Here is a 14,126-nt window from a genome sequence, read left to right as displayed (position 1 = left end):
ATTGGAACAACCCTCATGTTGATGGAGATAAGAAATAAGTCAGCTTTATGCTGTGTATCAGCAGCCCTTATCAGAGGAGAACACCATGAAAGCTGAAGCAAAATGTTTAACAGATACTTTGCAGGGCTGCAGGACAGATTGGATGCATTTTAAAGATGAAGGTTTACAAATTATTACAAATGACAGGGTTTATCTTGCAGGCATTAAATTAAATCAAAACGTGAGGACTGGGCAGGCAGATTTACTGAGGTGGAATAAATAAGAAAAACGAAATGCCGTTTTGCATCAGCAGTGAAGGATATAGATCCTGATACACATTAACAGAGACAAGAAGTTTCCCTTTTCATTAAATGTGAAAAATTTTACTAAGTTGCAAAATTAAAAAAAAAAGGAAAAAGAAGAAAAGAAAATAAAGAAAATAAACCCCAATTGTGGATGACCATGGTGAATTCACCAATTACACACAGGATGGAAGAAAGCCATGATACTAGGGTTTAGGTTCCTTATATGAATACATGTGATGTTCAAATTGCCTATACAGTGCTGAGGAATAATGAAGACCAGTTTGAACAGCTGTACCAAAGGTCCTTTTTAATTGGCTCTTCCCTGCTTATGTTCTCTTGATAAAAGAAGATCTTATGCTCAGTAATAGCTGTGAGCTTTCTTATTTTTATGGTATATGAAGCCACATTTCAGCTTTTAAGCTTTAAATAGGCAACTATATACTTGTCAAAAATAGAAAGAAAGTACTTTGCTTCTCTTACACTATTGCACACAGTTGTACAGTTGTGTTTAAATGAAGCTGTAAAGTGCGATGTGAGAAAGGAATAGATTGTCATGCAGTTTATTTCACTTTTAGTAAAGGTATTTTTACACAGTGAGCTATGATATTTTGATGCATCACAGATGTATTTTTTATTACAACAAAATGAAAAAAAAAAAGTATTTTTAAAAGTATGTGTTATGATCATCAACCAAAATTTCAAAGGTACCCACCTAATGTTAGACTCACGCAGTGGTATCAGAGCTGTCAAGCCATTCAGGGATTTATAGTACACTGCATATTTTTCCTCATTTTAAGCAGCTGATTGGTGTTTCAGATCCACTGACAACAATAACTGCTCTAACTATAAGTCCCTGAAGAATACAACTGTAGGAAGAGATGTCCAGCCCTGGGAGAATCTGGGACACACGATATTCCGGGGATAATAATTTGGCAGGCTTAGTGATTTAGGTTTTAATGAATAGGATTTGGTTTCTAAATAGGAGGGGGGTTGGAAAATACTCGGAGAATGTACTCATACTGGTCTGAACAACCTCGGGAAAGCAGAAAACCTAGACATATGTGCCATGGGATATGGTAACGGGGGGTGGGGGAAACCCAGATGGCACTGTGCGCGCACAATGGATTTTGCAGCAGGAGCAAAGGGGGCAAAGAGGGGGGCACAGTCTCCTTCAGTTACTCTGACCCTTCCCCATTTTCTGCCCAGCCTTGCTCCTTGTCCAGTGTTCATCACCATCAATGACCAAAGGCCATCAATGACCAAACAACACCCTCTCTTTGCTGCCATGGACTGCTTCATCAGCTGAGACAGTTGAATATCAAAACTGTGTTTCTTCTAAAACTGTATGATAAAAGCAGCAAGCATGAGGATGTGAATTTGATTACAGGCGTGCAAGATGATTCATCCCAATGAATATTGAACACCACAGTTTCCATCCGTGTGCCTGCATGTTGTGACAGGAAAACATTGTCAGTTCTGTAGCTGCTGTGTCTGTGCAGGATTGAGGACAACCTGGTTCTGACAGGAGGCCAAGAGCAGTGAGAGCTTGGCTGTGGGTGGAGGGTATTGTAACCTGGACCAGGGAATGTCATTCATGCAGTTATTTACTCACAAAGCAAAAGGTAAGGAAACGCTTAAGCCTGTTTCCTTTCTCAACTATTCAGGGTGCAGAGTTAAATTCCAATGGGTATGGACTCTGTGAGTAGCTGTTACACCACTGAAACCTGGGGAGCTTTTGACCTGGTGTTGATTTTACATGAGTGGGCCTGGGTAGGTCCCAGCAACATCACCCAGAGATATTCTTCAGCTTCAAAGGTTGTGCCAGGTGTGCACTAAGGGCTACCAAACAGCCATTGCTAAGTAGCTCTTTGCAGAGCAGTGGAAAAACTGAGATTCCTTGTGGAGTTTGAGCTGCCTCCTAATGAAAGGAGCCCTGTTACTGCAAAACCAGAAATTGCTAATTAAAGAAACCAAGCCCGTAGAATATTTTCACTTAGAGAAATGATGCTACAAAGTTTATGTGCTGTCTCTGTGTTTCAGGGTTTGATGTTTGTACCACAGGAGACAGGTGACTTCACCAGCATTCCCCCAGGCTATAGGAGAAAAGGAGCTGCCTGCTCTGCCTCTCTGAACAAGTGCTTTTTGTGGCCATTGCAGGAGAAATCTCAAACCATGGGCTCAAGCTAGTAGGATAAAATCTTCTTGATGTCGAAGGTTTGGTTTAGATGCTGCTACAGTGCAAATGAATAATTACTTTCTCTTTGGAAGTCTTTGCAGCTGGGTTGGTTTTCTTTTTTTTGTTTGTTTGTTTTATCTGAATCCAGTACTAATGCCCAGTAAGTAGCCTCAAAAAGGCAGGGAGCAGACATTGGAGAGGCAGAGAAGAGAAGGTATGCAGTACTAGTGAAGGATTTTTTTTCCCATTTTGTATCCAATTCAATTATTCTAGCATTCCTTGTGATCTCCCAAGCAGGATTCTTCCTCTCTGAGCAGAGGGAAATGATATCATCCTGAGAGTGGGTAGTCATTTTGGAACAGTACTTTCAACACCTTTTTAATTTTGTTATGCTCTTAAGATGTGGAACTTGTCTTTCCTAAGAGGAAGAGTGAGCCATACAAAACAGAGTAACGTCTTCTGTGGAAGATTTACTGATACCTGCTTGCTGGTTTGTGTGTGAGATGCAGAGAGGGGAAAGTACTAAGGCACAAAGTATCCTTTAGAGAGCCATTGATGCTAAATTTATGTACAGAACCCAAAAGACTCTTAGTATTGGAGTTCGTTTGCTGATAAAGAAGACAAATCCTTGCTTTAAATCTCTAGATCCAACATTTGGATTCAAGGCAAAGATTTTTTTCTCCTCTTGACGTATGCAAATATGGCTGTGCCAAACTCCTTATTGCACAAGCAGCAACACCACACAAGAGGGACTAGGTCCAGGACTTCTGAGCCCCTCATAGGCTACAAATTTATGGCATTTCTACTTCTTCTGCCCCCTGAAATTTGTCTCCAATCTAGTCTACAGTAGATGGGGTTTTCACCCTCACAACCTTCACTTTCTCTATGGCCCAAACGCTGCTGAATTGGATTTGCTTCAGCCAGAAATGATGTTTGCTTTCTCAGTTAGCCACTGAAGAGGGGCACTCTGGTGCATTTTGAATAAAGGTCTGTCAGTCTCACCCTGACAGCTTTGACAAGGCCATAGTGCTAGTAATGGGGCACATGTAGGCTCAAAAGTGGTTTGATGCTGTTTCCTGCCTCTTTCAGGAGCACAGAAACCCTGTGCCAATGAGTGTGCAATGAGTGTGTGAGTGGGTGAGGTGAGTTACTGCATGGGCGGGCTTGTTGCTGGGCTTCCTCTGAAAAGACAAGGAGAAGCAGGACTGCTCTTCTTGGCCATGAACTGGGAACAAATAATTTTTAACACACTTGGTCCAGATTTTTGGATGTGAGCAGAGCCTAGGTGAAACAAAGCCCACATACTTTTATTTTTTTAATATAAGAAACTATCAGAGCAAACCTTTGTGTTTGCCCTACCTGTACATAAAGCAATAACTTTTTTCTTTGGCAGCATTAGAGTATTTTTTAAAAACAGGTAATGTGATTTTCCATGACTTTACCTTCCTTTACTTCTGGAGCAGAGCTTTTTATCATGGACAAAGAGAGGGAGACATGAGAGTGGGTGGGGGTAAGGAATAGAGAGCCCTTTCTTATGTGTTTTAACTCAACTCCTAGGTGGAGTTTCAGCTATTCAACCTTTCTTAACACCTGTGTGAGCATTTCCCTGTTGATCATCCCTCCTAATCTCTTCCTTTAGTCTATAAGGTTGTGTTGTTTCAGTTCTGAAACTGCAAGTGTGGGGTTTTTTGCGCTCTTGTTTTTAAAGTTAAATAACTGAAAGTACTGACCTACAACTTGCTGGTGACACTGACTTTTTACCACCTAAAATTGGCAGTGATCACCAGACCAGAAATGGAAATTGGCAGGTACCACTGGATGTACAGGAGTTCAAGGCCACACCGGTACCATCATGTGCCAGCATTGAGAGGCAATGTTAGTCCTTTGGGGATTCAAGGTAAATAAAGGGCTGGGTGAAAGGGAAATGAAGAGTTCAGAAATGGTAGTAGCATAAAACTTAATGCTTTGCAGTAGTCCTAACAATTTAAGATAAACGTTCCTCTGTTTTTTTCATTTTGTTTGTTAAGGCTGTAAGGAGTCCACTTCTTTTGTATGAATACTTGACATAAATTTGAATTTCCTTGTTAATTCTTGAAAGACAATAATGGTGGTGTGAGGGTCAGTTTCCTTTTAACTGTGCTCCCAATTGCTTCAAAACTGTTTACAGGTGAGATGAAATAATGTGGGGGTTTATGAGGATGAATCTATCAGACTCATCAGCCACAAATGCAGAAATGACACTAGAGCAGTGACAGCACATCTGACTCACTGGTATCCTACAATATGCTTCCTAGACAATATTCTGTGGTTTGGTTTGCATTTTTCCCTTGCTAGAAGCGCTAAGTGCATATGTGAGAGTCTAGAGGAGGATTTCATGTGAGGCTGTAAAAAGGTTTGGTGATTCTGCATGCCTGTCCTTTTGATATCTGGCTTGAGATGTCAAGATACTATTTAGTTTTCACAAAGCTTTATTTTAAGGGTCTGTGGGGGAATTGAGTTTTGAAGCATCTCAGAAAGGCACCTGAAATCAAGCCTATGATTGATCACATTAGAAAATTCCAGTCTGACTGATGGATAGCACAGCAAGGGATGTATATGCTCAGAGACAGCCTGTGCAGCTAGCTCTATCCAGAATCCTCTTCTCTTTATGGAGCTGAGTGACTGAAGCCTGCTTGACAGCTTGTTTGCTGGAGACGCCTGCCTCCGCATCAGAGACTTTAATAGCAATGCAGGAAAATATTCACCAAAGCTTGCTGCCTCATCCTTCCCCTTTCTATTACATTTCCATAGTCTTGTGCTTTAGGATTCAAATGTTCATGTATTTCAAATGGCTTTTTTTCTCTCCCAAAATACTTAGGTCACAAGTTATGATCTCTGTCTCCAGTATCAATATTCATTTTGACCATATTTTATGACAAGTTACCTGGGTGATAGGTTTTGGGGTTGCCAGAAGACATTTCCAAACTTCACGTTCAGTGCACATGGGATATTTTACACACAAAAGAAATGCTTCAGGAACTCGTGGTAGATTGAGTGCTGCCTCCCTGGGTTGTGAAGGACATAGAAGGAGCAGGCTAGATCCTGGTTATCAGGGTCTTGGGACCCTTCAGCTGTCCCCAGTGATGAGACATCTCCATATGTGCTGGCACAGATGAGCCAGGACATGGAGATGCACAGCCTTCTGTTACAGCAGCTGGGAGTCTGGCACCTAAAATGGTGCTAGAAACCCTTGTTTAGGCAACTGAACCCTTTTCAGTCTGCCTTGGGAATCTTTCTGAACTAACATGTAGGTAAATATGCCTGTTGTGAAGGAGCTGAGGATGAAAGCATTCTTGATGGTGTAAACCCCTCCCTCCCTGACCAGAGCCCAGAAATGCCAGTTCAAGGGAAGATGTTTTAAATGGCTGCACTTAAAGAAATTAAAAGGCTTTTTTGCAACAATGAAACTTCTCTCAACAGGTCTTGAGTAAAACCAACCTGCCAATGATGGATTAGCCTCTGTGACAGTGCTGGTCTTTGCTCTTGTCCCTTAGCTCAGGAGGTAAGATGTCACTTTAGTCCCAACACAAACCCCTGCTATAAGACACCTCCCTTCAGCACTGGCCTACAGCTCCCCACTGATGGAATGGCACTGGCTGCTGTGCTGAGATAAACCTCTCTGCTCCTTTGACTAACCACAGGATTTTTTTGGGTACCTATGTCTCCTCTGTCAGTGTCCAAATGGACATCAGTATGAAGGCACCTCTGTGGCAGTCCTCATGGCATCCACCTCTTCTCCCAGGGTCTCTACATAAAAGATGAGCTCACTTCCCTAATTTAAGCTTACATCCAGCTCTTGAGCAGGAAGGGAAGAGTCAGTGTGGGAGATTCACTGCAGTGCTGGAGCCAAGACATCCCCAGAACACCTGCAAGCTTAATGAGCCTTTCAAAATGCTAAAACAATTTTTTCCCAGAAAGCAAAGTACCATCTTTTTCTCTAGAAAGAGAAACTTTCCAGTAGTTGTTTAACACGAGCTTAGCTGTAGGCACTATTCCAGGTTAGGTGGGTGTTATTTGCTTCATGGGAATTTTTTATTTTTTTTTTTAACTTGCTTCCCCCAGATGCTGAGAGGTGTTTCAGCTGCTCTGTGGGCACATAAGGGCATGTGAATGTGCAGTATGGAGTATCTCACTGAAACAGCCTTACTGCTCCTCTGCTGAAACAAGCTCAAGTTTTGGAAATTATGTGGTGGAGGATTCAGCTGGGGAAATAATTGCATGAAAGCTGTTGCAGGGCAAAGGACTTCTACAGTTATAGCTGTTTTCTTATTACTCCTCTTGTTCCATAGTTGGGTAAATATTTGGGAAGATCTTTGCATCTTCCGTTACCTCTAGAATTGGGAATTTACCTTCTGAATCTGAGATCTGCCAGGCTGTAATCATACATACACACATATACACAAACATACAGGTTTTGGCCCTGTTTTCAGCTCTAGGGAGAGAGAGGTTGTGTTTCTTGTTTGCTTCTTTATAGCTTAGGGAGGAGTCAGCTGGGGAAGCGGTGGATAGCGGTGGCTGAAATCCAGTGTGACAAAAGTCTTGCTCTCCTGCTGAGTGCTGAAGGCTGGTGGAGGGGGAGGTGAGTTACAGCTGGCAGAAAGGTGGAGCTAAGAGTTTCAACTCCAGTCTTCCAGGTAAGATATTCACCTTTGATTTAAAGTCAGCTTTCAAAATCATGTCAGCCAAGATACAGGTGGGTCTGGAGGATGGTTGGATCAAGGAAACTCAAATGTCCTTGCAGATTTTTGCAGAGCTATGGAAGTTGCCCATGGAACTGAAATGCTTGTGTGTGTGTCTTTGTATCTCCACACTGAGCTTGCCTAGACCTTCAGGCATTTGGATATCTTTGGTAGTCTGCCCATTGCTTCATCTCTTTCACCTTTCTACCTTGAGTTTTGGTACCTTTGAGAACCAAAATTGTCACCTGGGCTGGCACCTATTGAAGCAGCAGTTCCTGCATTTTGACCCTCCTGAGCATTTCTTCAAGAAGGAAAAAATAAGGAAAAGGAAGGGAGGGAGGCCAGAGCAAGGGCAAAAAGGAGGGAGCGTCTTCAGGCTTGTTGAGCAGTGACTTGTTGATGTTTCAGCTGAGAGTTACAGCCCCAGTTTGGACCAGCAGCTGCCCTTGCTGGTGCAATGTGTTTGAGCTTTGAGCTCTGCATACCAATGAGCACTTCCACATGCTCAGGCTGCACTGAATCCCAAGGGTTATTTTGGATAGTAGATACTAGAACAAGTCTCCAGGAGAAATAACACCAAAGTTTATATCAATATTGCCTGATCTGTCCCTTATGTGAGTAATCTCTTTTTTAGTTTAAATTTTTCCTGCAGAAGTAGCTTAGAGCTAAGAAATATCCTTCCTCAAGAATTCCCATGGAAACCTGTTTGAAGTAAGGCCTTTTCCAAAGTATAAATTAGGTATTTTTCTTCTGCTATGGATTCCACTGTTTCATAGGCCAAAAGTAAAACAGAGAAGGCAGGAATTAAAATGAACCTGACCTTTGTCCAAAAGCAATAAAGCTGGACAAGAGCAATTCTCTCATCCCACCATCTCATGGGGCAGCAGTGTTCTTCCTGTGCAGGTCTGACTCCATTCTCTCATACAGCAAACACCTGAGATAGGCACTTGCAATAAGTGTGGCTGCAGTGATTCCTATTGCATAGATTTTACTGTCTGAAAAAGATGACTTCAGAACACCTGTGAGCCTAATGAGCCTTGCAGAGGTTGGAATGATATAGATGGGGAGTGTGTGTATTTCACTAAATTTGAAGAAGGTAAACTAGATAAGGCATATAAAAAACCCACTCACATCATCTATCTTTGCATGAAACAGGTTTGGTTCCTGCAATGGGAGTGCATTTTTTCTCCTATAAGAACTGCTGATTTAGAAAGAAGAGATTTGGAGGGGAAAAAAGAGAGTTATGATTGCTGTTACCTGTTCTCAGAGTCTTCTCTGCATCATTTAACACTATCCAGAAGAAACAAATCTTGCCTTGGTAAAACAGCCTTTTCTCCAATTTGAACATAATCTTTTCTTTAGTGAGAGGAAAAAAAATAGCTTTTGCTGTGGAATGAACATTGATAACCTCTGAAAGGCTGTTTGGTTTGTTTGGGCTTGTTTGTTTGTTTGTTTGTGAGGTTTTTTGTTAATCATGGTAGAAAAAGAAAAGTGCTTGATTTTAAACCTGTGCTTACTGTATTTTTGCAGACAAATTCAGGAGCCACTCATTACTGATACAGTGCCACAGATAATCAGTGCTTTGTGGAATTTAAAAAAGGTCTGCTAATGGTTCCTCCAGGCTGTGAGATGCTTGTTCTTAGTGTGCACCAATTTCTCCTGCTTTCTCTGTGTTGGTTTCCAGCATAGGAGATGTAAGCAAGGACTTTTAGTTCTCTTCTACACAAGAATATAGAAGCATCTAACTGCTGACAGAGAAAAAATACCTTCTCAGAAGAGGAGAACTAGCTGTATGACAGTGCTGAAACCAAGTATCAAGAATAACTGCAGAAGTTACAATTAAAGCCCATGACATTCAGAAAGGAGCTACTTGTTCTTCAGGTAGCTCTTAAATAGTAGAGCTTGGCATGAGGTTTACTGGATGGATCAGACTACTCCAGATCTCACAGGTTTTACTTCTAAGAAGCATCTTGTGCTGGCCATTTGGAAGGATAGCAGAGGTTGTCTTGCTGCATTTCAAGTCTGATCCCTTGTGGCTGCTCTGATGGCAGTGTTCTCCAAAGATCATGTCCCCTCCATCACAGGGACTCTGCTGGCCAGGACGGAGTTATTGATTAAAAACCCTGAAGAGGGCAATGCAAATACAGTAGGGAGATTATCAATCTGGCTTGACTAAAATGCATTTACATTAAGTTTTCTGGGTCTCATGAGTTAATTTTCAGTAAAAGTTAATTTCACAACTTCTTATTTGTGTAGGACAAAAAGGCAAAATTAGGAAATACTGAACTTGAAAGGAAGTTTTCTGTGGAAGATCCTTAAGAGGTTTGTGGGAGGAGAAGAAAGGATTTTCTCTATTTGAGTTCATCACTTATTTTGTCTGTTTAATGTTAATCCAGAACTGTGGTGAGTGAACATTTTTTCTAAGTAGTTTTAGCTTTGTGTCATGTCCTGTAAATCAGCAAAATTTAAGATGAACAGGAATGGGTAAGGATAGAGCTTGAACCAAGACTTCCATGTGATTTAATGCAGAGCCTTTTTATTTTAGTTCCTCATTAAAGTGTGGAGAGAAATTTGTCACAGGCTTTAAACTTACACTCATAAGGTTGAATATTTTATTTTATTCTGTTGTTGCTACTGACCCTTGGCTGCAGGTGTGGGTGACAGATGTGAGGAGTCACTTTATTGCCAAGGTACTGGCTTAGTTTCATGCAGAGAAGAAAGAGGTAAACTCCAATTTTGCTTCTGAGATACTAGTCTATTCCCACATCCCTCATGGCTTCTCCTGTGGCTGCCAATCATGCAGCAGGTAGGAAAATGTACATTCTAGCATGCATAAGCCATTCAGAATGGAAATTTTAAAAAATATGGTGGGTGGCAGACAGTAAAATTGGCATTTGCTGTCACTGGCATAATGTTCATTTTCTGACAAAAATCCGTGGTGATTTAGGCCTCCAAGGGTATTATTCATGCTTGGTATTGGGTAATCTTCAGCACTGGGGAAGCAGGGGGTGAATGTCAAGTACTGAGTTGCCCTCTTACATTTATTTGTGCATTGGGAGTAATGCTACCAACACTAGGCTCCTGTGGATGTGTATTAATGCACCTGATTTACATGTGATGGCTGCATTTAAGATGTTATCTAATGCTTTCATTTAAGGTGTTATCTAGTGCTTATTTTTCCCCTTGGATTTCTTGCAGCCTTAATTTTGTTAAAACAGTTCCTCCCCACCTGCTCCATGAGCTGTGGTGCTGAAGCCAACAGAGATTGTGCTTCTGTGGTGGAACATGATGTGCAATTTCTGCCATGTATTAACTGGACTAGTGTCTGACAGGCCAGCATTTCTTAAAATGTTATAGACAATTACAGGAAGTAAGTAAGGAGAAAATGATGCTCCTTGCTTTTTCATTCATGGGAGGGGAAGAAACCAAACTTCTAAGGAAAAGAAAGTGGGAACTAACTCAAAGACAGCTCCATGGGATCCTGGAGGTTTAGCTCCCTGAAGAGGAAAACTTTTCAAAGCTCCTTTCAGGTTTTCTTGGTTCCTTTTTTGTCCCATAATGACCTTGACTATGGGCCAGTGGTTAGAACCTGAGATACATTGAGGCACTAGTTCAACCTAGGAGGTGTTTGGAACATTAGACAATAGGCTGGTTTTCTATCCAGGATTTGTGGATATTCCTTCTTTACATCATGTTTTCCATACTTGGCTTTGCGAGATGGCTTTGTGAACATCAGCCTGTGTCAGCTTTTCAGGTCTGGGCTTTAAGAACTGATGTGTGATCTTCCTAAAGCAAGCCCTAGGAATACTCAAGGAAGCTACCTGATCCTATTGCATTGTCTTTTGTCATTTCCAAAACACAGATTTGACCTTAGTAGGATGAGGTAATGTGTGAGAACTGCCTTTTTTTTTTTTTTTTTTAAGATTATTTTCCATTAATTCTCTATTACCTTGCCATTCCGAGTTTAAATCTTAAAGCTGTGGTTAAAGTACCAAAGGAGATTTAGCCACACAATCACCATTTGGCATGGGAAATTGAATGGCTAAGCCCCTGCATATATGCAGTAGGCTGTGCACTGCTGAGCAGATTGTATAATTGTTCATCATACATTAAACAACCAATTGCCAATTTATGTACATATGTAGGTTCATCCTTTACCAATTTCCTGTGACTGATAGCTTCCAGGAGATGAAAAGAATAGCTGGTTCCTGTTTCTTTCTCTTCTCTTTATTTTTGTCCTTTAGCAAGAATATTTGTGTGTGTGTGTGTTTAATAGCATTCATTCCCCAGAGAATAATCTCAGTCTTTGTTTTAGCTGGCCTCCTTCTGAGAGTGTGTTAAATCTGTAGCCAAGATCACAGGCAGCTCTGGGCAAATCATTGGGCTGTTATTAACCTGCCTCCATGGCAACTGCTGCTCGCCAGCCTGAGGACAAAAAATGTTTTTATTCTGCTGAGTTGCACAAAAGGTTCTAGTGATGCCTTGCACAAAATGGCCATTGAAAGGAAAGATGCAGTGATGTGTGTTTGTGCTGTACAGTTTCATGTTTAAATCATTTTACACTGTTTCATTGGAAGTGGATATACAGCTGAACAGTTCAGAGTTTTGGCCATATGGAAAGTAAAAAGTAGCAGAAAATTGGAGCTGAATTTATTTTAATACTATTTAATTTTGTCAGCTTGAGTTCACAGGCCTTCAGCCTGCAGTTGTCATCAGAACATTAGCAAGTTATTTTGTGAACATGAACTAGGCAAATATCTTCCTGGGGTTTCAGTTGTACTGTGTGAAGATAGTTGCTGACATAGTTACAGAGAGAGAACATAAAAGTTTCCTGGAAAGCTTTCTAGTTGTTTTCAAAAATCCTCTGCTTGGCTTCAGTGCTTTGGGAAGCTTGGTAAGTGTATCTTAGTTCTTGATGAGTTTCAAACTGTAGCTGGTTTTGAAAGCTGCTCTTAGCAGTACTGTTTCAGGCTAGTGTTAAAATTATAAAATCGGCCATATAGCTCAGGCCAAGGCATGGCTTTAATCTGCTCATGAAGAGTGTACACAGTGGGGTCTGGGGGGAGGTCTGGCAGCCCCAGCCCTGCAATGAGGTTGTATCCTACAGTTAGTTACCCTCTGGCAGGAGGCCATGCAGCTCTGCTGTCAATTTGGGTGCAGCATGACTCGGTATGGATGGATGCTGTCTCTTGGAGACATGCTGGTTTGGGATGCTTCATGTGCTTGCAAGCTGGGTGTGTGCTATTTCCTGGTGTACTAAAGTCTCTCTTTATCTCTGCTTTAGTCTTGAGGTCAAGGTGAGTATGCAGTTCAAGATGAGTTCCTGCAGTTCTGCATTTGGGCAGTTTTCTCTGCTCAAAATAATGTGGTTGCTTTGGACTCCTCTGAGGGTGTCCCTTGGATTTGTTCTGCACTGAGAAAATGAAGGCTACCCAAATTCTGTAATGCCTTTTTACTTGGACTGCAGAGGAAGACAAAGAGTATGGCCACAAATACAGTCTCTGCAGCTGCCAATTGCTGAGAGTTGAGAGGAGGTCTGCCACTGTTGCCTTGTGTTTGAGAGTATGTGGATTAGTGGCAGATACTGCCATGTGTTTGGGTAAGGGATCCAAGAAACTTTTTAGGGCAAATGTTCTGCCAGTGGCCTGGAAAGCTGGCTTGGCGGTATGGGGTATTAAACATCAATCCTGGGTCTACACCAGTTTTTAGTTTTGTCAGGCTGCTCCCATTTTCTGAAACCAACAGCTTTTCTTTTGGATCTTGTCAGTCTCTTGGTTTTTGCTTCCAAGCTCTTTTTATTTCCTGTCTTTGATAGGATCCTTCTGTAAAGCAGTCTATGGGATGAGCACAATTTAGGTGATCCACCTCTCCACACTAAGCAATGATCAGGCATTGGGTCTCCTGCTTTAGGAGTGTGGCTCAAAAGGTGGTTTGTTTTGTGCTGGGCTGTGACCACATGTGTGTTGTCTGCTGGGTCAGAGCATGGTTGCTTTTGGATAGTCCTGCACCAGGTGCATGCATTTCTTGGATTAACTGTGGGAAGTTTGGACCTGACCTGGGAGCAGATGCTGCGGAGGCGAGCCAGCCTCACGTGTATGGCTGCTCTTGCGTGTGAGCTGCTCTCAGGCTGATTCCCCAAAGCAGAGGATTGTTCTGCCAGGTTTGTTGTCTGAACTCAGCTCTGGACCTCTGTGATAAAATGAAACCCAGAGATTATTTCCTCTGATAGTGTGCGTTTGGATTTTGTTTGGCCCATCACTGCCGAGCTGCAGTGTTTGTTCATTTGGCAGTATTTTTATCATGTAGTTCCTACTGAGTGGAACTCAGCTGTGGACTAGACTATAAAACCTTCCCAGGCTTGTTTCTATACAATTAAATCTTGTCTGCAGTTAGTGAAGTGGTGTTTCATAAGTAATTTTGATGGTGATAGCTGCTTAAGCCTGACTAGAGCATTTGCTAGTGACTCTTTAAAAGAAGAGTTTCTCACTTATGGAATGGGAAATCTTTCAATTATCGGATGCATATTATTCCCCAGTGCCTCACGGAAGTGCCTGCTCTGCTACTCATTCATTAGTGGGAAAGGGAGTGGGATAAAAATAAACTTGCCTCATGTGGTGGCTGGAGACTTGCTGATCTTTGTGAGGAATTTTTGGGGTGGGAAGATGTGATGTCCTCATTTGCCAGCTGTCTCCTTGCCTTCCAATGCTTTGTCTTTGTAGTGGCTTGCCGTAGCAGCAGTGGCTGTCCTGCGACGCTGGCCGCTCCATTAAGCGTTGTCTTAATGGCTTGTGTTTTGCACAGTTGTATGAAATGCACATTAATGGAGACAGCTTAATGCCATCACCCTGAAGTAATGAATTGGTATGGATTGCCATTACCATTACAGCGCACTTAAAAGCTGTGTTTGTTTCCGATTTACATTTCCCAGCTTTGTAAGCAGATGGGTTT

The 14,126-nt window shown here is 41.9% G+C and overlaps 1 protein-coding gene across 5 annotated transcripts in view; it reads left to right on the top strand.

Moving 5' to 3' along the window:
* GPM6B (glycoprotein M6B) overlaps positions 1-14,126 on the top strand; it is a 510,804-nt gene that overhangs the window by 77,143 nt on the left and 419,535 nt on the right. For 3 of the 5 annotated variants that reach the window (XR_010742997.1, XM_066313879.1, XM_066313880.1), the window contains exon 2: positions 4,238-4,357. The exons of the other annotated variants lie outside the window; for them this stretch is intronic. Coding sequence is in view for 2 of the 3 variants with exons in the window: in XM_066313879.1 (XP_066169976.1) it covers positions 4,238-4,357 (120 nt within the window). In the remaining variant the exon portion in view is untranslated. The remainder of the gene's footprint in view (positions 1-4,237; positions 4,358-14,126) is intronic. 5 annotated transcript variants of the gene reach the window in all.

Source organism: Sylvia atricapilla, chromosome 2 (assembly GCF_009819655.1).
Source record: "Sylvia atricapilla isolate bSylAtr1 chromosome 2, bSylAtr1.pri, whole genome shotgun sequence".
In the NCBI taxonomy this organism is placed as follows: Eukaryota; Metazoa; Chordata; class Aves; order Passeriformes; family Sylviidae; genus Sylvia; species Sylvia atricapilla.
The sequence above is the reverse complement of the archived record's forward strand: the minus strand, read 5'-3'. Positions and strand labels throughout refer to the sequence as shown.